The sequence below is a fragment of the Chionomys nivalis genome, chromosome 1 (genome assembly GCF_950005125.1).
Source record: "Chionomys nivalis chromosome 1, mChiNiv1.1, whole genome shotgun sequence".
Classification (NCBI taxonomy): Eukaryota; Metazoa; Chordata; class Mammalia; order Rodentia; family Cricetidae; genus Chionomys; species Chionomys nivalis.
In genome coordinates, this window is record NC_080086.1 from 29050750 (window position 1) to 29075180 (window position 24431).

The following is a 24431-nucleotide window of genomic DNA, read 5'->3' on the forward strand; positions in this document are numbered from 1 at the left end:
CCGCATCAGTCAGCCAGAGCACCCCTGGAGCAAACAAGTAACTCCTGCAAATGGGACAGAGTTTCAAAGGACTCCCCAAAGTTGACAGCACCAGCAGAGGAGCAAGAGGAAAAGCGGGCTATGAATAAATAGGAGCCCCCCCTGCCCCTTTTCCAACAGAGGCAGCAAGGAATGCCAGCCCTGACTGACACGCATGTGCGATTTCCAGGGCTGAATGTAGAGAACAGTGTGTGCCTTTTTAAGCCCCCTGCATGTCAACAGAGAATTGTCAGGGTCAGTGAGACCCAGGGGTGTGTCAGAGCAGACTGGAGTCACTGACTAGCAGCTTAACCTGAGAGTCAAAGCCATTTGATCCTGTTTCCTTCCTATCGCAATGGGAAGGGGCTGAGAATGTAGTTCAGTTGGTGGAGTGCTTGCCTAACATACACAGAGTCCTGAATTTAATCTCCAGCACTGCATATGGTTTTGTGCTCCTGGTACTTGGGTGGTAGAGGCAGAAGGATGGAAAAGTTCAAGTTCATCCTTGTTCCATAAATATGTGAAGTCAGCCTGCACTACATGAGGCCCCGAAAAATGAAAGAGAAAGGAGGGAGAGAGGGGATCCTAGGGAGCTTGACATCCAACTCCATGATATCCATCTCAGAGCCATGTGTCTGGACCAAATTCTTGGGACTACCACCCCAACAACTGCTGGTACTGAATCACTGTCAAGTTCCGGGAGAAGGGTGGGTCACGTGACTGAGGCAGTGCAGGGGGGTAGCTAGGTCAATAGGCTAGGACCTGAGGTTCAGACACCGGGGTCAACCGGAGGATCTAAAGTGAGCCTTGAGGCTGAGGGTGTAGCTTGCCAGACATGCATGAGGGCCTGAATTTACGCCTTGACTCTGGTGTGATGAAAGAGCTGGGCAGCCCTCACATTGGCCCTAAGGTTCTGTGATAGAGGTAGCAGGAAGGAAGCTTCTCCTGGCTCCCATGGGTTCTCTCTGTCCTCCCTGCAAGGGAGGCTGCTTTGCAGGAAAAAATAGAAATGCCTCAGCAAATGCTTATGCCTCCTGCTGGGAGAGGAAAGTGGGGGCTGACCTTTCCGCTCCTGTTGTCACGCGCTTACAACCCCTAAGCTGTCATAAAACTAGCTGGAGTAGCACCAATATCCATTGTGGGGCGCCATTGTCATCACCACAGAGAGATGTATTCATCACCCGAATTATGCCCGGTACAGCTATCCTAATAATACGACGTGGGTGAGGTCAGGCTACACTCAGGTCCCTCCTGACCTGTCCAGATAAGCCACTAGACACACGGAGCCATGCTGGAGGGACGGAAAGTTTAAGATGAGTGCAGAAGTCCCTGTGTCCTTCAGGTTGAACAGCGGTGAGCATGCGCATAGCACACGTCTTTAACAGGAGAATGAACTGGTGGAAACACATTAAGTGGAGAAGCCTGGGGCAGCAAACATGGTGGGAAATGCTCAGAACTCGGGGGCCACTCTTTCCATCCTTTCTGTTTCCTCGTCTCCTGTGGTTTGTTTGTTTGTTTGTTTGTTTGTTTGTTTGTTTGTTTGTTTGAGTCATGGTCTTACTCTATAGCCCCGCCAGCCTGGAACTTGTGGAAACCAGGCTGGCCTCGAACATGCAGTGGACCTCATCTCTGCCTCCCAGGTTCTGGCATTACAGGCAGGCACCACCACATCTGGCCAGATGTTTACACTTTAAACCACCTCCTCCCAGATCTCTGCCATATCACCACCACCCCCCATACACACCTTCTGATGCCTGGGCTTTCCTGGGTCGCCATCCCCAGTACTCAGAGAGTATGGTGCAAGGGGACTCATTCTACACTAGCTGAGCGAGTGTGCCCATTGGCTGAGGCGCAGCGGGTCTCAGAATGGTCTTTCAGCAGTATATGGCTGTACACACCTCTAACTCCATCCCTCAAGAGGACTAGGATTCAGGCCAGCCTGGGCTGCATTATGGGGCCCTGTCTCGGGGAGGGGGGGTGTAATTCATGACTGAATGAGTGATTGGCTGTGGAGGTGAACAAGCAGTGTCAGAATGGTGTTCGTCTAAGACCCCTGGCCTTCACCACATACCTATTAGGCCAGCATTACGTGGCCTTCACCACGTACCTCTTAGGCTGCATCACATGGTCTTCCTGCTGAGCACCACAACTCCATGAAGCCCAGCCACTTGAGAGAGATGCAGAGCTTTCCGGAAGCTGTCATGCTCTTGGCTGGGCCCTATTACAATGGGAGGAGGGGTCATTAATGACTGACTTGGTGGGACAGAGGCAGAGTGAAGGGGTTGCCCCAGCCTGTGACAGAAATGTCAGTGTGTCCCTGTGAGACATTAGCTGCAGACAAGAGGGGATGTATCCTCATTTCTGACCCAGCTCACAAGTACAGTTTGCCAGAAGTGCCGTGGAGCTCAGCTGCTTGAGAGGGATGCAGAACTTTCTGGAAGCTGTCATGCTCATGACTAGGGCCTGTTATAGTGGGGGAAAGATGCTGATGTTTAGGCTCTGCCATGGAAAGACTTTCTCATGGGAGAGTCCAGGAAACTACCAGACTCAGAACTCCCATTGTCCTGCTCCTGTGGAGTGGGGCCAGCGTTCCTGTCCTGGTTTCCACAAGTGATGTCATGTTCGCTCAGACCTGGAACCTTAGAGTTTTTATTGGGACTCCATTATGTACATAGTCATTTTTGATAGTCCATGTAGTTAATCTAGTCTTCAGAGAAACCTAAAGCTCCTCTTTCCCCTGTAATAAAAAGTGTGGCCAGAAGTCACCCTAGATCCCCCTCATCAGAGCTCTTGAAATAAGCGCCATTGCCTGCATTTCAGTGTGTGCTTTGACTCGTGTGTATGAGGGAGCTATGGGGAGCTAAACCACCTTCCCAGGAAGCTGAGAAGCCCCCAACTCCTCATGCCTGTGGAGCTTGGGCCAAGAACTCAGCCCTGTGCTTTGTCCTAAAGACAGATTTTTTTTTTTCCCTCCAGTGTGGTCCAGTGCCTACTTCTGGCAGAGGACCAAGTGTCCCAACTCAGAAACCAATCAGACACCTCTCCAGCAAAGCCACATGCGACTGCATCCTGCATGTCGTACAGCCTACCTTGGCAGGGCCCAAAGGAGAGCAGAGGAGTTGGTGAACGTAGTACCACTCTCTCCCCGGCTGCGCTGGCCTTGTGCTGTGAGGGGAACAGATGAGAAGACTGAGGGTGACCCTAGGAGGGGGGCCTTTTATAGGGTCCCTGCTGAACCTGTGCTGGGTCCTTTACTGCACTTCTCGGTGAACACAGAGAGTGGATCATCAGCGCCCCTCAACACACACACTGATTTCCCCGTCAGTTCAGCCTCTTGGGGCTTCTTCCCCATCTCCACCCACCCGTGGCTTTCACTGTAATCTTTCAACCAATCTGCGTAGTCTAATTGAGTTCCTCCAGGTGAACAATGGCAAGCAAGGATCTTCTCCCCGTTTGTTTTTTTTTTTGTTTGTTTTTGTTTTTTTTTTTGGTGTGCCTGAGTAGCCACTATACCCCACGGGCCGTGTTTCCCCTTGGGTAGGTCTGCATTGGTGTTGTACATATGTGTCTGTCGTCCTGCCCCCGTAAGTGCGTTCCTCGCTGTCCCTTCCCTGGCTGGGGCAGGGTACCAAGTCTGGCCTGCTTCCTGCCCTTGCCCTGTTGGGAACTGCTACCATGACAGTGGCTTTGGACCTTCCTTCTCCACAATGCTGTCGTGTGGTTTCTTCCTCTCAGCAGTTCCGAGTCAGAGATGGAGGAGGAGGAAGAGGAGGATGACAAGGACGATCAGCTCCCCACCTCTGACCTGGGCGGGGTTCCCTGGAAAGAGGCAGTAAGGATTCATGCCCTTCTGAAGGGGAGGAGTGAAGAGGAGCTGGAGGCCTCCAAGAACTATGAGCCTGAGGAAGAGGAGGAAGAGGAAGAGGAGGAGGAGGAAGAATATGACGAAGAGGAAGAGGAGGAGTCAAGTGAAGGTCAGGGACGGTCTCTGCTAGTCCTGACCCCATCCCACCTCCCACCCCTTCTGCTGTGTTTCTGGTGTGAGTGTAAAAGGTGTCATGGATGCCGCCCTCAGGACCTGGGGTTTTCTGGCCCTCACTCTTTCCAGACCTTGGGTAGGATGCAATGTCTGGCAAACAGAAATCTGTCCCTTGTCTACATTCGTATTTTTAGTTGGAAGTGGAAGGCAGGCAGGGCTCATCTGAGGACTGTGTCCAAGTTAGATTGCTTCCATTTTTCACTTTTTCTTTGTCTCTCTTATCCCCCTTCAGTTCCATGTAGAGAACTTTATTTGAGTAAGACAAAAACTCCTGTGAGGAGTCGCCCAGGGTGCTGGATAGCAGCTGCTGTTGTCTTAGGTGCTTACTAGACCCGCCCCAGCCACATAGTCAGTAACCTTTGGGGCCTGAAACATGTGTTCAGGTTTTGAGTTTCCAGCCATTCCAGTTGCTTCTCAGGCTCCTCTTGCATTGGACTTGGGATTTTTCTGTTCATCCCGTCAGGCTGTGACCTCAAGACATAAGGGACTTGGCCGTGTTGATACCGTCTCTCATTCCCTGGCTGCAGAAAGCCTGTGGGTGGTTAGGAAGGAACCAGGACTGGTGGACTCCCCAAGGAGAGCCATGCTCACTTCCCTGGGGACACAGAGCCAAAGGGAGGGACAAGCACGTGTTCTTCCAGCCATGCTTCCGAGTTATTCCTAAGAGAAAATTAATCAGCTCTCGGTGGCAACGTCACCTCCTAGTTGGCCCTGCTTGTCCTAGGATTCTGCGCTCCCTGCCCAGGACCATCCCACTGTACTCGGGATCAGTACACTTGGTGATGCTCGGGCATCTTCCCTAGAAAGCATCATCTCTCTTCCTCCCACACCTATTCCTCTGAAGGCCAGAGTGGAATCTAGGCAGACTCACTCAATTTCATGAGACATGAAGGAGGAATGTGTCGGAAAGAGACTGGACTAGCCAGAGCATGGAAGTTCTGTGCCATCATGCCGGCCCAGAGTTTCTGTGAGCTCACGCTCATCAAGTGAGTGTGTCCCCTTCACAGCTGCCACAGGGAAAGACACTCCGTTTGAATCACTTGAGATGTCCTTATCTGTATGTGATGATGACTACCTAGCAGCTTTTAGCCCCCACACCACTTTGGGAAAGTTGGCCCGCCTTTCTTTTGTGAAGACTTTACTTCCCAGGCTGGGAAGTTTAGTTTGTTCAGCCCAGCCCTTGGATGTTCCTTTGTCCCCAGCTTGCCTTGCCTCTTTGGGGCAGCACACCTGGATGCCTGTGTGGTCAGGGGCAGGACAGGATAGATAACTCTGCTCTCTGTTCTCTTTCCTCCCTCCATTCCCTCCTCCACTTGTCCCCCTGTGGGATTCTTGGTGCTGTCTGTGGGTGTCTGGCTCCCCCTGCTGTAGAAGGGGAGTATTGCCCCTGGGACAGAGAACTCCTGCAAGGCCAGTGGCTCCAGCATCTCTCAAAGGAAGAAGAAAGGGGTACACACGAAGGTACCCGCTTTGCCCCCTGCCCATCTCTACCCCAGCTCCCATGCACCATCTAAATGTGCCTCCAAGAGCAGGTCCCACACGGAAAGGTCATTTTAGAAAGCTACTCGCAGAGGTTTGAGCATACCCAGCTGGGCACCTGTGCTGATGCAGCCTCCACAGGATAGCGCGTGAATCAACAGATTCCCAGCAACAGTGTTTATGGAATGGGGCCCCACCGGCAATCCCTGGAGCTTTTGCTCTGAGTTCCCGTTATCCATAAAACCTTGCTGCCCAACCATAGCTCTTCAGTCTCACCCCAGGATCTCCGCGCTACTGATGCCTCCCCACCCCCACCCCACCACACACAACACACAACACACACACAGGGCCGCATGTGCTGGCAGAAGGCAGAACCATGCTCAGAGAAAAGGCGTAACTCTTCCCTCTGTTGCTTAGAAGCCAAAGAAAGGACCAACCTTTTTCTCTGTGTCTCACCCTCCCTGGTCCTGACACAGCCGAGCTGTTGGTGAATTTGCCGTGATTCAGCCCTTGCCAGCACCATCTGGGCAGACTGTCATTGGGGTGAGCTGAGTCTCTAGAGACCAGTAAGAGTCTGCAGGGCCGCTCTACCGTACAATGTAACATCCACATGGGAGACTTCGCTCAGGCCTTGCGCCATGTCACACCTTCACAACTTCGTTACAGAGTTGTCCCGGTGGTGACAGGCGGTATCCAATTAGGGGTGTCGGGGTGGGGGAGCATATACTCCCAGGTGGAAACTGGCTTCTGGCAGAAGCCCCAGCATCCTTCAGATTAGTGGCACCTGCTCTTACTGCCTGACTAGCTTGTCCTCCCCTCCTCAGCGCCCACCCCCACGCTCCTTAGATACTGGCTGTCCCTTTATCTTAACCCTACTGTGTGGCATGATCCAAACACTAATGAGAGGTCCTGTGGGGCAGGGCTGCATGTGCACTCCGCAGGCCCTGCCAGTAAGAGCGTATGCGGGAGCCCTGGCGAGTGAGCTGAGAGGCAGATCTGTGCCCAGAGGGGCAGAAGGGCTTCAGCTGGAGTTTGTAAGAAAGGAGGGGCTTCCCCCACAGTAGGGCGGGGTATTGGCCTCACTTCTGCCTGAATGCTGGAGTTCAGGACTTCCGAGGACAGATCTCTGCGGCATCCCTAGCTGCCGTCCCCACCCTCAAATGCTGACCACCTGCCCCCTGTCAGTGTCCCACCCCGCCGCCGCCCCCCCCCCCCCCCCCCCCGCCACAGCGCCAGCACACAGCCATGTGGTCTCTGGCCAGAGGGCGTGTCCTCCCCGGCATCTGCTTTACTGCAGAGGGCGAGAACTAAGGTCCCAGCAGAGCACATGTCTGTCCCGGCGAGTTGGTTGGCTCCTAGCAGAGTGGCGCCGTCCTCAGCCACCTGGGATAGACAGGCGCTCGTGCTGTGCCAGCTAAAGGCCAGGTTCTTGGGCCCCTGCAGTGGTGGTCCTACACGGTGAGGGTCATCTGTCCTGTCCCACCCTGGGCAGTGTGGGCCTCGGATTCATTTTATAATGGAAAGGAAAAATTCCTTCTGCATTTGGAGGTGGAGTGTGTGGATCCTCACTAAACTCAGAAGTGATGACTAAAACCAAATGACTAGAAAGTGTGAGCGTGTGCCCCTGTGTGTGTGTTTGTGCACAGGCATTCTTGATTTTTACCTCTTTCTGACTCAAACTAGTCCCTACAAACACTGTAATTCTTTGTTTCCTTCCTGTGGTGTCTCGTCCTCTCCCTCCTGTCCCTGTCCACCTTTCCCTTCTGTCCTCCCTGTGCCCTCCTTCCTGGGAACCTGGCGCCCTAGCCGGGAGCAGCAGGCTGCAGCAGATCCTAACCGCAGCGGATCCCTTGGCGATCCAGGCCGATGTGCACTGGACACACATCCGTGAGAGGGAGGCGGAGGAGAGGATGCTCCCAACCTCCGAGTCCTCCACTTCTAGAGGTAACTGCTTTGAGCCCATAGCCCAGTGTGCATCCTAAGCACCCATTCCCAGACCCTCCCGTGGCTGTAGAGGCCCCGTCTGCTGGGGGACCCCTGTTCTTGACTCTCATTCAGCATTATGTAAAGTTCTCTGTGCGTTGGGAGGCGGCCAACTCTTTCTCTGCTCATGCAGAGTAGGAAAGTGGGCCTGGCTCAGAAGACCCTAGAACTTGCTGTCTCCTGCGTCTCTCAGCCTTCTTTATCCCTCTCCAGAGTGAGTCGGCAGAGTGGGTGTCGCATGAGTGCATGGCAGGACCAGAGAAGGGAGCCTATTTAGAAGTGAAAGTAAGAGGGGGAGGCATCCCAGGGGCCTCTGGTGTCCTGGTGTCATCGTCAATTCCAGGTTTGACGTGACATGGTGTGTTTCCCACTAAGGTGAAAATGTATTTTATTCTGGCTTCTTCCTTGTTTGATGGTTTGAACAGGGTCTTGCTGTGTATCCCTGGCTGGCCTGGAACTTGCTGTGTAAACCAGGCTGGCTTTAGATTCACAAGGATCCATCCTTTTCTGCCTTCTAAGTACTGAGATTAAAGCTGTGCACCACCATGCTCCCCCCCTTCTTTCTGTCTTTTTTCCTTTTCTTATTCTTTTTTAGACAGTCTCACTAAGCTAGCCAGGCTGGCCTTGAATTCAAGATCCTCCTGCCTCAGCCCTCCAGAACTGGTACCACCATGTCCATCTTTTGGCTTCTTCTAAGGAATAGCAGTAAAAAAGAAAGCAGAGCCCATTTAGATGTGCTGTGGCTATATGTCATTCTCTTTGACTATCTGTCTTCCATGTAGGGACCCTTGGCATCACCAGGTGGTGCCACCCAGGGCTACCTGTCCTGTAAAACTCTGAGTCTGTAGAAGATCATTTCCAGTCCGCAGGAACATTAGGCCTTCGTGTGATGTTTTCATTCTCTAGGACACCAAGATGAACCGCAAGACGGGGACAAGGACAACTCAGCAGTCCTGGTCAGAGCTGCCCTCTCTCTGGTTCTGTCCCAGATACCTGTCACACGGCTAACATCGACTTGTGCGCACGCACACGTACACACACACACACACACACATGCGGCTCAGTGCCGGGTGGCCCTGTCTTATGATGTCTTGGTTCCTCATCCTCTGTTTTGAATTTTAGGACTGACTCCAACTCTCCCTGCTGAGAACTTACCAGTGTTTAACTCTGCATTTATCCTGTTTTAAATTCAGTGACCGGCCTTCCCTCCGTACGCCGCGCAGCAGTCCAGGCCTGGCTGGAGACTGTCTCCGGAGGTAGTCTGGTGATATGTGACCCCCCGCACTCCGTTCATCATAACCTCTTTCTCTAGGCGGCTCTGCTGGCATATCTTAACTCTAGGACTCAGCTCCTGTCGCTGCTGCATGAGGGCAGAGCCAGTGGGCGGGGCTCGTGCATGCATAGTCAGACAGCCCATCCACATGGACCGGAAGTGCATCCTCATCCCAGGCAGGCTGGAGACCAGCAGTAGAGATAGGGCGGAGCCTCACCTTTTAAGAGTTACTGTTAGCAGTTGGATATGAAGGCCAAGGTGAAAGGAAGCTTTTGTTCTGTTTTGTTTTTCTGAGACAGGGTTTCTCTGTGCCACAGCCCTAGCTGTCCTGGAACTTCCTTTATAGACCAGGCTGTCCTCGAACTCACAGAGATCCATCTTCCTCTGCCTCCCAAGTGCTGGGATTAAAAGTATGTGCCACCACAGTCTGGCAGGAAGCTTTTTTTGTTTGGTTAGTTTTTGGATTTTTTTTGTTTTGTTTTGTTTTTAAAATATTTATTTATTTATACATATGAGTGCTCTATCTGCATGTATGCCACCATGACAGAAGAGAGCATCAGATAGAAGAGGGCACCAGATCTCATTACAGATGGTTGTGAGCCATCATGTGGTTGCTGGGAATTGAACTCAGGACCTCCGAAGGAGTAGGCAGTGCTCTTAACCACTGAGCCATCTCTCCAGCCCAGTTTTTTTTTTTTTTTTTTTTTTGAGACAGGGTTTCTCTGTGTAGTCCTGGCTGTCCTGGAACTCACTCTATAGACCAGGCTGGCCTCAAACTCAGAGATCCACCTGCCTCTGCTTCCCGAGTGTTGGGATTAAGGCGTAAACTGGCACCACCTGACTTTCTTTTTCTTTCTTTTTTTTTTTTTTTGTGAAAGAAGCTTTTTATGAAGTTCTGTGCCTATAGAAATGCAGCTGGGTAGCAGTGGATGTGGATTGAAGTCGGGTAGCGTTCCGACACGTCAGAGGAACAGTCACAACAGGAATTCCTGGAAAGTTTGCCTAAGGGGAGAGGCGAGGACTGGTGGACACTGCCAGTGCTGAGCTCTGTGAGGGATTGCCCGGTGGCACCTGAGCTGGGTCCCCAAACTAAACTACAGCATCTCAGTGCACAGGCCAGAGGTGACCTGAGGAGTCCTTTGTCTGCCTTTGTCGACTTAGAAACCTGTTTCTCAAGGAGAGGGTGCCTGGCGTCTGGGGTGGGACAGACAGCCAGTTTGGGACAGTCCTGCCTAGACACGGGCTTCTTCCCAGGAACCCCCCAAAAAGGAGACAGCACACACACACACACACACACACACAGACAGTTGGGAACCTGTGTCCTAGCAGTCACTTCCAGGACCAGTAGGGATGATGCTTGTGGACCTTTATCGTCCTTGCCCTCACAAACAGCTGACATAGACATATGTGGCGGAAGAGCCCACGGGTGAGAGAGGACTTGGAGTCTAGCATGGCTAACCCCGAGTTATCACTCTTTGAGGTAGAGAAAGGAAGAGCGAGCCTGAGGAGAAAGGATGTCCTAGCAGGCAGCTGAGATAAATGGCCACTCCCAGCTTCCGTAGTGTGTGGCTCCTCACTTGTGTGGCGGCTTTCAGCACAGCGCTCCATCTTAACCAGAATTCCGTCCCTCTGTTCCATCGCTCTAGCCGCGTCTCCACACACATCCGCTGCTGCTGCTGCTGCTGCTGCTGCTGCGCCAAAGCTCTGAGTGTTTGCTTGTTAATCTGTGTGACCACCTTTTCTTCCGAGGAATTCGAGGCGTGTGGGATCCCCACCCTTCCAACTCTACAGCAGGTGTTTCTCAGGAACACTGGGAAGGACCAAGAGACCAGGCCAGGCTGGCCAGCGGGGGGAACCGAGGAGTGGTCTCCTTGGTGTTTGCTTCCAGCTTTCTTGGCAGAGAGAATGTGGTTACCACCTCGGTGCCAGGCACTCGAGCAAGCACGTTGTGCACAAAGGCCGTCTGCCGTGGGCCCAGATTCTGTTCCCAGCGACCTCTTGTTCCCCAGCATGGCAGATGCAGTGATGGTCTCGCCAGCCGAGTACAAAGCCTAGTTTTAAAGCAGGACCCAGGGTGTTGTTCAGTAGGTGTCCGTGTCTCCAACGACCCAGTCACACATTCTCTGGTGAACATCTTCGTGGGCGTCCCAAAGCAACATGACTACTTGAAGGCTTTAGACCTGTGGGAATACTTGAGTGGGTTTCCCCAGTATTTATCCCAGCGAATGTTCTCAGTGTACGAGAGTGCCTCGGCATTGCCCACTCCCTGGATGGCTCTGGTGTCTCAGAAAGAGCAGGTGGTGAAATTAACTGTTCAGCTGCCACCACTTCCTAAACCCCATGCTGTCTGCCATTCCCCAATGTGTTTGCCATAGTTCTCCAGTTTCAACTTTGAAAAAGTTCATGTGGGCATGGTGGCACATGCCTTTAATCCTGGCACTCAGAAGACATAGTAGGCCAGCTTGGTCTACATAGCAAATTCCAAGCCAGCCAGAGCTACATAGTGAGACCCCATCTTAAAGAAACAAACAAGCGGTTGGGGATTTAGCTTAATGGTAGAGCACTTGGGCAAGCACAAGGCCCTGGGTTTGGTTCTCAGAAAAAAAAAAAAAAAAACATAAAAGGGTTTTCATAGATTTGAATTATCTTATGGATTGTGTGCTAAAAGTAAGTGTACAAAAAAATTGTGCAGTGTAGAGAATTAAATCAAAACTCACAGAACTGCCTCCCCTACATCAAGAAATACAGCATTCTCAGAATCTTCACAGTGCTGCTTCCTACTCCCAGCCCCAACCCTATCCCCAGGATTCCCCCCCCCCCACCAAGGGAGCCTCTTTCACGGGTTTTGTCAGCACCTGAGCTCAGTGGCCCGTGCTGGCTGGGGGCAGAGCAGTAGGTTGGCCTGGCCTCTCCCCACTTCCCCTCAGCTTTGAGACAGTCCAGATGTGCTTTGATGCCTTACCCTGCGTGAATCAAAAGCATTGCCCTCAGGCTGACAGCATCCCCAGGCAGAGCCTCTGTCTGCTCCCCTTCTGTACCAGCTGCACTGCTCTGCAGGCCCAGGCGAGTCCCGGGTGCTGTACAGCTCAGGGTCTGTCTGCCTCAGGGTGGATGAAGTGGATGAATGCCTTACTTTATTCTGTGGCCCTAAAGAGCCACTCTTGACTCCAGGGAGCTTGACATATCCCCTCAGGTCCACCCTCTTGCTTTAGCAAACTCTCAGTTGTCTCTAGAAAAAACACCAGCCTCTGCATGTGCTGATGCAGCTGAATATCAGAGCCCACTGTGAGTCGCTTGACCCTCAGACCTAAGCTTTGTCACCCAAAGGTGACTTTGAGGAACAGCCCCTCCGGCTGCCTCAGGATGAGGAGTGACTACCTCACGGCACATGAAGTGGCCAGCACTGGGCCTGTTATATAAAGTCCTATTAAGAGTTGCCGATGGTCCTACAGCATCCCTTGATTGTGACTGCCTGGAGGATCTCCAGCAGCAGCCTCTGGAGGAAGAGGTGATACCTCCAGGCCAGAAACTGTGCTTCTCCCTCCACATGGCCCTACTAGAGTAGAGAAATGGCCGTGGTACCCACGCTGCTTATAGAGCGCACTCCGTATCTGTCTGGGGTCTCCCTTCTCCCCGTGGCCTGTGCATCACTACCTCTGTACCCTGCACAGTTATTTGTCTGTCTGTCCTTTGCTTCCCGTCTGTGAATGTCTCTGCTTTACAGCCCCTCTGGATGAGAATGACCTAGAAGAGGACGTGGACTCGGAGCCAGCGGAGACTGAAGGGGAAGCTGCAGAAGATGGGGACCCTGGGGACACTGGTGCCGAGCTGGATGGTATGGGGCCCAGCCTTCCTTCTGCACTTCTGTGACCCCCCATTACACATGGGGGATAGAACCAGATTGGGTGGAACTCACAAAAGATAGCAAAAGTTGAGGGGAACAGCTGGGGTGGGGTAACTCTGGGACTGGAGAAAGAAACGGGGAAATGAGTTCACGGGCACCCCCAAAAGGGTTTTGGTGGTGGTAGTTGGTGATGGTTTGCCTCTGTCACAGCCTCTTGTGTCGTGGTCACTCTGTTGTACAAGTAATCAAATGGGATGGGGAGTTGGCTTGGCGGGCAGAGTGCCTGCTGTACAGGCAGGACTGCTGAGTTCAACTTCCTAACACCCGTGTAAATGCCGGCCAGGAACCAAGGAGGGTGGAGCCTGGCCGGCTAATTAAGCTGAAAGGCAAGCTCCAGGTTCAGGGTGATCTTGTCTCAAAAAGCTGAGGTAAAGAGCAATGGGAAGAACCATTGTCAACCTCTGGCCTTCAAACAGGTGAGGATAGACAGACAGACACACACCACACACACACACACCAAAAGCACCACAAGTCTCCACAAACCCCCACACTCAGAAGGCAAGATGGATGCCTTGTGTTGGATTTATCTCTGGTAAGAGGCTTGGTTTGCAGGGACTGCGCACCCAGGTTAGACCTCACACCACAGTGAATCATCCTGTTGAGACTTCTCTAAGGAAAAGGACACAGAAAAGGCACACGGCCAGAGCTCAAATGTGTAAAACTTTGTATCTCACCTACCTCCCCCAGATCAACACTGGTCTGATGACATTCCTTCCGACGCCGAGACGGAACTTCGCTTACAGTGCCAGGCCAAGGCGAAAGCCGAGCTGGAACTGAGGGTGTCAGAGAACGAGGAAGAGAAGCCGCCTGATACACCAAAGCAAGAGGAGAGAGGTAGGGGCAGGAGGAAAGACTTCCTGAATGACGCAGGGCATGCTGGTAACAGTGAGGCCTTCAGAATAGAGCTTGTCATGCCTAGCCCTATGGGTGGCCAGGACCCTAATCATGCCTAATCTGGGCCTGTCTGGGGCCACAGGTCTCTAACTTTTCCTTGGGTTGTTTGGGAGCACGAGAATAAAGACATCACAAAGCTCAAGGCCCAGATCATAGCCACCACACATAATGACCACAGTGCCACACAGGAGCACGCAGGGTACGGCAGCACCCTCCTTGAGTCCCTTCATTTGGTTTTCTGCTTATTTTTTAGAATAGCCCGGGGGTAGACCCAGGGACACAATGCAAGTTAACCTTTTCCGAGTCCCTGCTCTCCTTCCTCAGTGAGGGGCTGGCTCCCTACTCCTAGTATATGTAGAGCGGAAGGGACTCAACTCCTGTCGTAAACCTCTGTGTCCCTCCTTTCCAGGTCCTTCCCGAGTCTCCAGCCCCAGCCAATCACCTCAGAAACAAGCCGTTCTGCTTACCCCAACCCACAGCCCTGAGGCAGAGGTAAGTAGGGCTGGGGACAGGGTTGTCGGTGGGACCTTGAGACCTTCAGAAGAAACGACCCCATCTTAGGAACCATGGTGTACACTCCACAAAGAGAGGGGAAGTAGCCCTATAGCTACCTAACTTTGTGAAATTCTAAAAATTTCCTATCTTGTGCTGTGCACGGCTGTTTATGGCATGCAGGCTCGGTGCTGCCTCAGTCCTTGTGGCTGGGCAAGGACTCTTTTTTTTTTTTCTTTATTTTTAAGTTGATATGTATGAATCTATAGTTTATAAAAGATATGTTTTTTTCTTATGTTAAAATAAACATGTAACTATTTAAATGAAAACCATGCCATGAGATCACCAGAACCACCTTAAAGAGTGACCATGAATGTGCCATGTCACTGTCTGAGGGTCTTAGTTTGGGAGGCACCACTTGCAGGGCAGACTTGGAAGGAAACAAAGCCAGGCCTTGGTCTCTGGGGCTCCAGGCAACATGGCGCAGTCCAGTCAGTAATCGACCAGAAAAGCGAGCAGCCCTGGGGTGGGTATTCTAAGGGTCTGTGTGCATCTCCACGGTTCCTCAGAGGGGCAGTGTAGCTGGAGAGGGTCTGTGTGTGTCTCCACGGTTCCTCAGAAGGACAGTGTGGCCAGAGAGGAGGACTGTGCTAAGTAAAGACTTTAAATCCTTTCATACATTAGCCCCGCGTTATCCCTCGGGGAACCCAGAGCTCTGGTTATTGTGGGTTGTGATGAAAGCCAAATTCATTAGTGCCTTTGGCAGTGTTCACATGAGTGGACTAAGAACCCAGGATGTGCATGAGATGAGCCATCCCTGAAAGCTCAGCCCCCCCTAGCTAAGTGGAGAGGTTTTGAAACGTTAATAAATGGAGCAGAAAATGAGTCCGCCCTCCCTGCAACCCTTTGAATAATAGCCGAAAGAATGGAGAGGACTTTGATTTGCTTCAACCAGTGTAGGCCCCTGAGAAGAATGCTCCCTAAGGGAAGGTGCTGATTACACTGTCTCTTCTTTCTGTGTAGGGGGCCCAATCCCCACTTACCTCTGTCACCACCAAGGCGAAGTCCCCCGAGGAGCCCCTCTTCCCTGCACCTCTGCTCCCCAGAGAAAAGCCCAAAGCTGAAGCCCCCACAGATCAGAAAACTGCGCACTCGCCCATCCGATCACAGCCTGTGGTCCTGCCGGAAGCCAGGACACCTACCTCACCTACCCGCTTACAGCCAGAGTCTCCGCTGGCCCCTGCCCCACCGCCCTCAACCCAGCTCCCCATCTGTTCCCAGCCTCAACCTTCCTCAGATGCTTCCATCCCATCACCCTCCGAGTCCCCCATACGCTTCCAGCCGGTTCCAGCCAAAACATCCACCCCCTTGACCCCACTCCCTGTGAAGAGCCAAGGAGACCCCAAAGACAGACTCAGTGGTCCTCTGGCTGTGGAGGAGGCACTGAAGCGGAGTGATCTGGTGGAGGAGTTCTGGATGAAGAGCGCCGAGATCCGCCGCAGCCTGGGCCTCACTCCTGTGGACCGGAACAAGGGGTCGGAGCCCAGCCTCCCCTCACCTGCCTTTAAGCCAATATCCCTAAAGTCCTACTCAGTTGACAAGTCTCCTCAGGAAGAGGGCCTCTGCCTTCTGAAACCTCCATCTGTTCCTAAAAGGTTGGGCCTGCCAAAGTCAGCCGGTGACCAGCCCTCGCTGCTGACCCCAAAGTCGCCCTCTGAAAGGGAACTGAGGAGCAACCAGGAGGAGCGGAAGGACCTCTCCAGCAGCTCGGGCCTGGGCCTCCATGGTAGCTCCTCCAACATGAAGACCTTGGGCAGCCAGAGCTTCAACACCTCGGACTCTACCATGCTCACTCCGCCTTCTAGCCCGCCCCCACCCCCACCTCCCAATGAGGAGCCTGCAACCCTGCGAAGGAAGCCCCATCACACTTTTGAGCGCAGGGAGGCCTCCTTTATCCCTCCTCCTCCTCCTGCCACATTCATGCGGCCCCCACGGGAGCCAACCCAGCCCCCCAGGGAGGAGGTCCGGAAGTCCTTCGTGGAGAGTGTGGATGAGATCCCCTTTGCTGATGATGTGGAGGACACTTACGATGACAAGACCGAGGACTCCAGTCTGCAGGAGAAATTCTTCACACCCCCCTCCTGCTGGTCCCGGTCAGAGAAGCCCCTGGCCAAGGAGAATGGGCGGCTCCCTCCCCTGGATCGTGATGTGCAACCGCAGAAAAGGGGGCTGCCTCTGGTCTCTGCAGAAGCCAAGGAGCTGGCTGAGGAGCGCATGCGAGCCCGGGAGAAGTCCGTGAAGAGCCAGGCACTTCGAGATGCCATGGCCAAGCAGCTGAGCAGGATGCAGGCCATGGAGCTGGCGGCCTCCAAGTCCCGCATAACCCCATCTCAGGGCAAGGAACTAGGACCCGAGTCCACCAAGCGCTCAGGCTTCCGAGGTTCCCAGGAACCCACTCTGAAGCATGAGGCTACTAGTGAGGAGATCCTCTCTCCTCCATCAGACTCAGGAGGCCCTGATGGCTCTGTCACCTCCTCTGAGGGTTCCAGTGGGAAGAGCAAAAAGAGGTCGTCCCTCTTCTCCCCCCGCAGGAACAAGAAAGAGAAGAAATCCAAAGGGGAAGGCCGACTCCCAGAGAAACCCAGCCTGGGCCTCCCAGAGGAAGTGGCAGCAAAGCCCAAGTCCCTGTGGAAGTCAGTCTTCTCTGGATACAAAAGGGACAAAAAGAGAAAGAGCGATGAGAAGTCCTGCTCCAGTACCCCGTCCAGCGGTGCCACGGTAGACTCCGGCCAGCACAGGGCGTCTCCGATTGTGAGAGCAGGTATGTGTGGCTGAGGGAACTCACAGGAGAGGTGTGGGGAGTCCCTTCGCAGTCATTCAGTTCACCAAAGGTCCACTTCCCCATGCTGCTCCTGCAAGGCTTCTTAGAAAGGAGAGCAAGCTGTTCCTGCCTCAGCCTGATCCACTGCATGATATAATGTTAATGCCAACTTGAAACCAGATGGATAGATTCCTGTTGATATCCTTCCTGAGGTCGCATGACCCCAAACATGGGCCTGATTTTGAGTGGGACGGAGAAAAGTCTTGCTAAGGGGTCTTGAACAGGTGTTTGGTGTTAGCCCATCACCTTTGGAGACAAGCCCATGTCTCCTTGTGTAGGAAGGGGATCTTAGAGACCTGCCTAAGGCTGGCTTCCTTGCAGCATGAGGTGCTGGCTGCTGTCTTCACTTAGCCTCTTTTCCCCTTACAGAGCTGCAGCTCCGGCGCCAGCTGAGTTTCTCAGAGGATTCAGACCTGTCCAGCGATGACATCCTTGAGAGATCTTCCCAGAAGTCCAAGCGAGAGGTAGGTGGGCCAAGTCCCTGAAGGACTTCAGAGAACTGGTGACAAAATGTCAGTTTAGTCGCTGGTAGAGAAGCAGACCATTGGGGTGCAGAGCCAATGTCTTCTCTGGTCTCCTAGCAGATAGACATTGGAGTGCTGTGTCAGCCAACAGCAAACACCACAGAGTGGTCTCTCAGGCCTTTGAAATAAGCGGCTGGGGATATTGCCTCAGTCTGAGGAAGTCAGGGTACTCTGTTGGTTAGGTGCCTGGCTTTACACTGTGAACAGTGTCTTCCAGGGCCAGACAATGGGAGAAGAGCTGAGGTACTGCTTGGGGTCATGCAAGTATGAACTGGGCACCAGGCATGGATGGGAGGTAGACCAGATGGCTTCCTCAGTAATTCCTAGGAATAGACCTGGCCAAGCTGACTGCCTGATGTATTTATTAAATAGAAGGATTTCTCTGTTTTAAGAACTGACCCTGAAGCACCACGGATTGAAAGCATTGGTGCCGGGTCATCCACTGGGGCATTAGCACCCTCACGTACCTTTTTGATGTGACTTCTCAAGACTTGGACTTATATGCTGTCCCCTCTGTCAAGAGCCTTGAACTGTAGAGCAGCCAGGGCAAACTGAGGTAGCTCTGCACCCCATATGTGTCTGTTCATTGAGATCGTATCGCCCTGTTACAGGTCCATCCTCCAGCCTGTCTCACTCCCTCTGACTAGGAAAAGTCAGTTTATTGGTACTCATTCCCCTCTCTGCATTTTCATCATCACCTTCTGTTTTATCTCCCTGGGCATGACGATACCTCATTCTCTACTCTTCTAGTCACCAAGAAGCACAGACAGGTCTTCCTTCTCAGCCTCCTGCAGCCAGGCCTCATTGCTTGCACCAGGATTCTGAATGTAGGACCGGGAGTTGTGTGCTCTCCGTGGGGGCTCAGTCCGATGTGTTGCTCCTGGGTATGCCCACCGAGGTCTTCCGGGCAGTGGCACTGGGGCTGAACCAAAGATGGTGTGTGGGTGTGCACATGAGTTTCACAACTCATCCCAACACTGGGGGCAGGTACTGTCTTAGAGACCTGAAGGAGCCTGGGCAGAAGAGATTGTGACCCAAAGTCCCCTTGGCCTCCATGATGAGTGTGCTCATGTTGAAACAGTACGTGCCACATTGGCCAGATCTTCCATCTCTGATTGCCACTGTGGTCAGGTCACACTGCTTCTCTGTGAGTTAATGAGACATCTTGCCACTATGGGGGGTGCTGGATGCCCCCACTGACTATGCCAAAGCCATCATCTTGGTATAGGCACCCAATGACCACAGGTATGAAGAGCCCCAGAGCTCATTACCATAGTTATGTGAACAAGTGAGAGCCGCCATTCAGATTCCTAGAACAGCAGTGCCTTGGACACCTTATGCACCAGGTGTCCCACAGGGACAAGGTCATTCTCTAGTGGTCACATAGGGAATGCTGAGGACAAGCAGGGCCTGGGCAGTGGCAAACTTAGGATGATGTTGCATCTCACTGAGTGAGGACAGGGCACAGTATTCTTAAAATATGGAACCCACTGGGCATGGCGATTTCGTGCAACCCTAGCACTCAGGAGGCCGAGGCAGGATTGCACAAATTCAAGACCAGTCTGGGCTACCTAGTGAGTTCTGGGCCGCCCAGAGATACATAGCAAGATCCCATCTAATAAACAAAGGTAGGTGGGGGAAACACATACATAACCTACAGTGGAGAACAAACCGGAGCAAAACAACCATAAAATCGTAAGGACACTTTGGAACTGTTGATCATTTGGTGGTGAATGGCAAGCGTAATAGGTATTTTTTTTTTTAAATGCCATCTGTCATCAAACTGATGTCAAGTTCCTAGCAGGTGGCACTATGGTAAGTATTGAGAAGATGTGTCTCTTCTGAGAAGGAGATACTTGCCAAACTTCTAGGGCCTGGGTCTCTGGTGTCTAAAGACAGGTGTGTAAAGGTCACACCCTGACACTTGCTGCAGTACCACCATCGTGGAACTGAGGTGAAGGGTGTTCCAGCAACGTGGCTTCCTCCTTCAGTGTTTCTGGGTTTGAAATTCTTCACAATTAGAAGTATCAGGATCGGTGACCAAAAGTGAAAATTGGCTTTCACTTGCCTGGAAAAGGAAGCCTCCAGTCACAGTGTATTTAGTGTGTAGTATGTAGTGTGTAGTATGCAGTGGAAGTTGGTCCTCTTCTGTTTCACAGCCCCAGGCCCTGAGTCATGCCTGGGTGTGGTTTCCATACTGATGCGCAAACACATAAAACCAAGACCTTGTTTTTCCTTAAATGTCTGTTATACAAAAATAAATTATTCAGGGTTTGTATGTTTGTCTTCACCTGTGTGTAAGCACATGTATGTAACATGCATGTGAAAAGCTAGAGGACAACCTGAGTGTCACTCCTCCAGTGTCTGTCGCCTTTTATGTGTGCATGTATGACAGAGTTTGCCATTTAGTCTAGACTGGATGTCTGTCTGTACAGACAGTCCTAAGAGATGGGATCCACCTGCCTCCACCTCCCTGGCTCTAAGATTACAAACACACTCCATCAAGCCGAGTTTTCTTTATTGTAGGGTTTATGGCTCAAACCCTACATAAGGTCTTCATGCTTGCAAAACAAGTACGTAACTAACAGATTGATGTTCCCAGCCGAATCCAGCTTTGTCTAGCTACCCAAAGCCCTGCCAGCAAGAGATAACCTTGTCAGCCTCTCGTTAGCCTCTTTCCTTTGCTTCCCTCTGACTCGTAAGTGCTGCCTGGCCAGCTACTGCTCTGTCACTGAGGCTCACCAGGGCCTGCCCAGCACTCCACCAGCCCCATGCCCTGCTTTGTACCCCTGCAGCAGCCAGCTCTCCACACTCTCAGCCCCACTCTCCCCCGTTTACCCAAGTATGTCACAATTCACCTCCCTGTCACTGCCACTGCCAAGTTGGTACCAGTCCCAGCAGTGGGTAAATTAATAAAAAGAGGCTGCTGTGGCTGCTGGCATTGGCGGTACCCGCAGACAGATACACATGTCAGCAGCGCTCTTGAAGTGTGTCTGCACAGGCCACTGGGGACCTCAGCTGTACTTTTCCTGTTTAAACTGCCCTGTTCTGCATGAGGACTTCACTTCCACTCTGTGGGGGAGAGGATGCCTGTGCGCAGAGCTAAAAGCAGCAAATCTGTTTCCCAGCCAGCATGCACATGACATCCTGTGTGGGTCCCCACTGTGCCACCCTTAGCGTCCCTCTGTTCTGCACACCAGCAAATTCCAATTGCCTCCATGCCTGGGTCCACGGGAGCCCTGTAGGTTCTTCATACGACCCATGAGAAGACCACAAAAGCAAAGGAGACTGACGAAGAACAGTGTATGAAGTGAAGAGGTTTCCATGGCTACCTGAACACTGGTACTTTCTCTGAGTCACAGTGGTTTATGCCACTTTGGTTCCCTTCACCGAGTATAATTCTGAATTAGCAAGTTTGGCTAGTCCCAGGACAGCTAGGTCTCACACTGTGACCTGTCTGGCCCTGCTCAAGAACACTGCCAGGCTCAAGAACCTGTCGAGAGGTTCAGTGTAAGGGTCAGTGCCCATTTCCTGCCTTTAGCTGCCATTCTATGCTGAGCGTTCAATGACAGGAACATGAGGGAAGGGGGGGTTACGGGTGAAGGGGACCCAGTCACCACACCGTTCAACAAACTGGGGTTCAACGAGGAACAGACACAAGATTCAGGGTATGCTGCTTTGTGAATAGAAGAGTGAACCCCCGCTCTATTGAACGGTGGGGTTTAATGAGACTCAGCTGATAGGGTCTGCGCCTCTGGGTTCCGTCTTGTGCAGTCTTGTGTGGCATTGTGAGGAACGATCGTGTGATTAAGTCTTGTGTTTGTTTAAGCCTCTAACTGATTTTCTTCCATTTCTGTATTCCATTTTCATTTTTAATCATCATTATCATTACTGTTCTGTTTTGTTTTCCGTTGCCATCCCTTAAAAGTCGATTTATGTACCACACGCCTTGGCATTCAGGAGAGCCTATTCATCAAAGGTAGTGTCTCATTCCCGCTGGCTGGTCCTCGTTGCATGCCTGTCTGTGATTAACCACTTGGACAGCCCTGCTGGGCCCTGCAGCCACATCCTCACTAACTGTCATACATGCATGCAACTGTCACAGTCACAGAAAGAGGAGGAGACGGTCACTCTCCCCTTGGCTGGAGTGCATGTCACCAAGGGTGGGGGCAGAGCTACCCCTGTGGGTCTGGGTAGCCCAACAAGGGGTGATCACCACCTCCACTCTGAACCCTTAGGGCACTGGGATGCTGTGGCGATCCTTCTGCCCGTTCACTTGATCTGCTGCTGTCATTTGAGCTCCTTGAGGAGAGCTAATGAGTCTGGACCCAGGTTGAATGGAGACATCTCCTTCATGGTCAAAAAAGTTTCTTGGTTTTTTGGGTTTTTTGGGTTTTTTTGTTTTGTTTTTTGTTGTTGTTTTTAGAGGAAATAAAGAGGGTCTCAAAAGAGGACAGTCCCCCACTTGGTGCTTTTCGGTGGCTGCCCAGAGTCTGTCCCATCACCAAATGCTTGGGAGTGTGGTGGCCCGTGTGTACAGGTGGCTGGCACATCCATCCAAATCAGCATGGGACTTGCCCAGTTGCCTCCTGCAAGCTCACAGGCACCACCCCAGCTACCCTGCCAGGTCATTTCTACCCCTGCGCTCCATCACAGTGGTTGCCTCTGCACACCCAAGCAGTCACCGCCACTGTTCCTTTCTCAGCCGGTGTTAGTCTGAGTTCACCGAGATTTAAAATGGAGGCATGCATGCTGTCTCTCCTTCACAGGTTAGCTACTAAAACCGGTATGACCCCTCCCGCCTAGAGAAAGGAATCCCAAAGAAGACAGAAAAAGAACCCTCACTTTCCAAACATTTTCTTTTTCCTGTATGCCTCAGAATATGAGGCCTAGGGAAACATTTTACTGTGGTTTTTGGTTTTGTTTTTTTAAACCACCACAATGCCTTTAAAAAAAACCACAGACATGCTAGGTGGTGGTGGCACATGCCTTATAGTCCCAGCACTCAGGAGGCAGGTTCTTTGTGAGTTCAAGGCCAGCCTGGTATACATCATGAATTCCAGGACAGGCAGGACTACACAGATAAATGCTGTCTTGTAGGGGGAAAAAAGATAAGCAAAAATAAACAAATAAAAAACCCAGACATGCTTTTATGGCAGTTATGACCTCAGTGCCAAAGGAGTGTGTCTGTCTGAGTTTTACTCTTCTGACACTCACCCTCAATTAAGCCTCTTGTCCCTGCCACAGAGGTAAATGTCTCACACTGAGGTCTCTGGCCTGGCCTCAGCAGAGGTGCCTGCACCCGCCATGCTCAGCTGGCTGCCAGGCAGCAGCTCCCATGTAGGGGACAGTCCTCCTCGTACCCTCACCAGCTTGCCGTCCAGACAGCCTCCGCCTGCATGCAGCTGGCTTAGGCGCTCTCTCTCTCGCCCTCTCTAGCCCAGAACCTACACAGAAGAGGAGCTGAGCGCCAAGCTGACGCGTCGCGTGCAGAGGGCAGCACGGAGACAGGCCAAGCAGGAGGAGCTGAAGCGGCTGCACCGAGCCCAGGTACACACTGGCAGTGGGACGCCGCGTGCAGGTGGGCGTGGAGTAGCATCTGTGCACCCAGAGGGCCTCATGTACAGCCAGGAAGGTGAAGAAGCCAGGGCAGAAGCAGAGGGGCATTCCTGGCTTCCAAGATGATAACCTCAAAGTACTTGAGTTTCACGCTCTACAGAGGCCAGTCTTTGTGGCACTCTCTACAAAACAGAAGATCCCTGCTTTGAGTTTTCTGGAAGCCTTGGTCTAGAGTGGATGTAGAGTCAGCAAGTTCATTTGTAACCGTAGTGTCGGGGTCAGCTTGTGGCCCTGACCTCTGCTCTGGTGTCAGGGGTCAGCTTGTGGCCCTGACCTCTGCTCTGGTGTCAGGGGTCAGCTTGTGGCCCTGACCTCTGCTCGGAATAGTCTGGGGTTTTATAGGGAAGCTCAGAAGGACCTCTGGTTGTCAGCCTCCATCCTCAAGCTGCACAGGCTAGTCTGATGGTTCTCAGCCTGGGGGTCATGACCTCTTCATGGGGGTCATCTAAAACCGTCAGAAAACAGGTATTTACATTATGATTCATGACAGTAGCAAAATTATAGTATATTATGATGCAGAAACGAAAACAATTTTATGTTTGGGAGTCACCACAACATGAGGAACTGTATTAAGGGGTCACAGCATTAGGAAGGTTGAGAACCGCTGTCCTAGACTGTTCTAGACACTTCTTTACTAACTTATCACAGGACGTCTAATTGCTCCATCCAGTGCTTTTACAGCCTCCTTGCTGTAAAGGTTCAATTAAGTCAGTTTCAATGCTTTTGAACTATTCCATGGAAAGATAATAAGCCCCAGGATCCAGCTGCATGCAGCCGGCACAGCACACTGATTGTAACGCCCCCGTTCAGAGTCTTGATAACGCTTATCTCTCTCTCCCTCCTTGGGCCTGAAGCTTGATTCTCCTCCTGGAAGCTAGAGGTAAGAAAAGTCTGGGAGCTTATGCTATGTTTTTTGATAGATTATCCAACGGCAGCTGGAGCAAGTGGAGGAGAAGCAGAGGCAGCTGGAAGAGAGGGGCGTCGCGGTGGAGAAGGCCCTGCGAGGCGAAGCAGGTACTGTCCGGCCTCCTCTATGAGGGGGCTTCTTCTCAAGGAGAGAGCCCTTCTTCCTTCCTGGGGTGACCCAGGTGGGCAGCACCTCTTCTGAAATTCAGCTCCTTCTCTGAATTTCTCAGGGTTTTCTGAGTCCTTGGCATCGTCAAGGTCTGGTGCCTACCATGTTCGGGCAGCCCAGACACCCAGGCCCGCTCCCCGACCCGTTCCTCAGCTTGCTGTTGCCATACAGAACAAAATCCTGGGCCCTGTCACCTCTTGGTGGCACGCCCTGACCCCTCTCTTCCTCTCCCTATCATATTCTCTAAAAG

General features: G+C 52.3%; 1 protein-coding gene across 4 annotated transcripts in view; it reads left to right on the forward strand.

The window, feature by feature from the left end:
• The window catches only part of Mical3 (microtubule associated monooxygenase, calponin and LIM domain containing 3), a 198827-nt gene that overhangs the window by 154937 nt on the left and 19459 nt on the right, over positions 1-24431 (forward strand). For 2 of the 4 annotated variants that reach the window (XM_057769693.1, XM_057769703.1), the window contains exons 21-31: positions 3754-3992; positions 5429-5518; positions 7343-7480; positions 12517-12627; positions 13384-13530; positions 14000-14082; positions 15106-16903; positions 17333-17427; positions 21416-21466; positions 22927-23037; positions 24027-24120. In XM_057769693.1, coding sequence (XP_057625676.1) covers positions 3754-3992; positions 5429-5518; positions 7343-7480; positions 12517-12627; positions 13384-13530; positions 14000-14082; positions 15106-16903; positions 17333-17427; positions 21416-21466; positions 22927-23037; positions 24027-24120 — 2957 coding nt within the window. The remainder of the gene's footprint in view (positions 1-3753; positions 3993-5428; positions 5519-7342; positions 7481-12516; positions 12628-13383; positions 13531-13999; positions 14083-15105; positions 16904-17332; positions 17428-21415; positions 21467-22926; positions 23038-24026; positions 24121-24431) is intronic. The other 2 variants (XM_057769711.1, XM_057769720.1) reach the window with 2 other exon arrangements.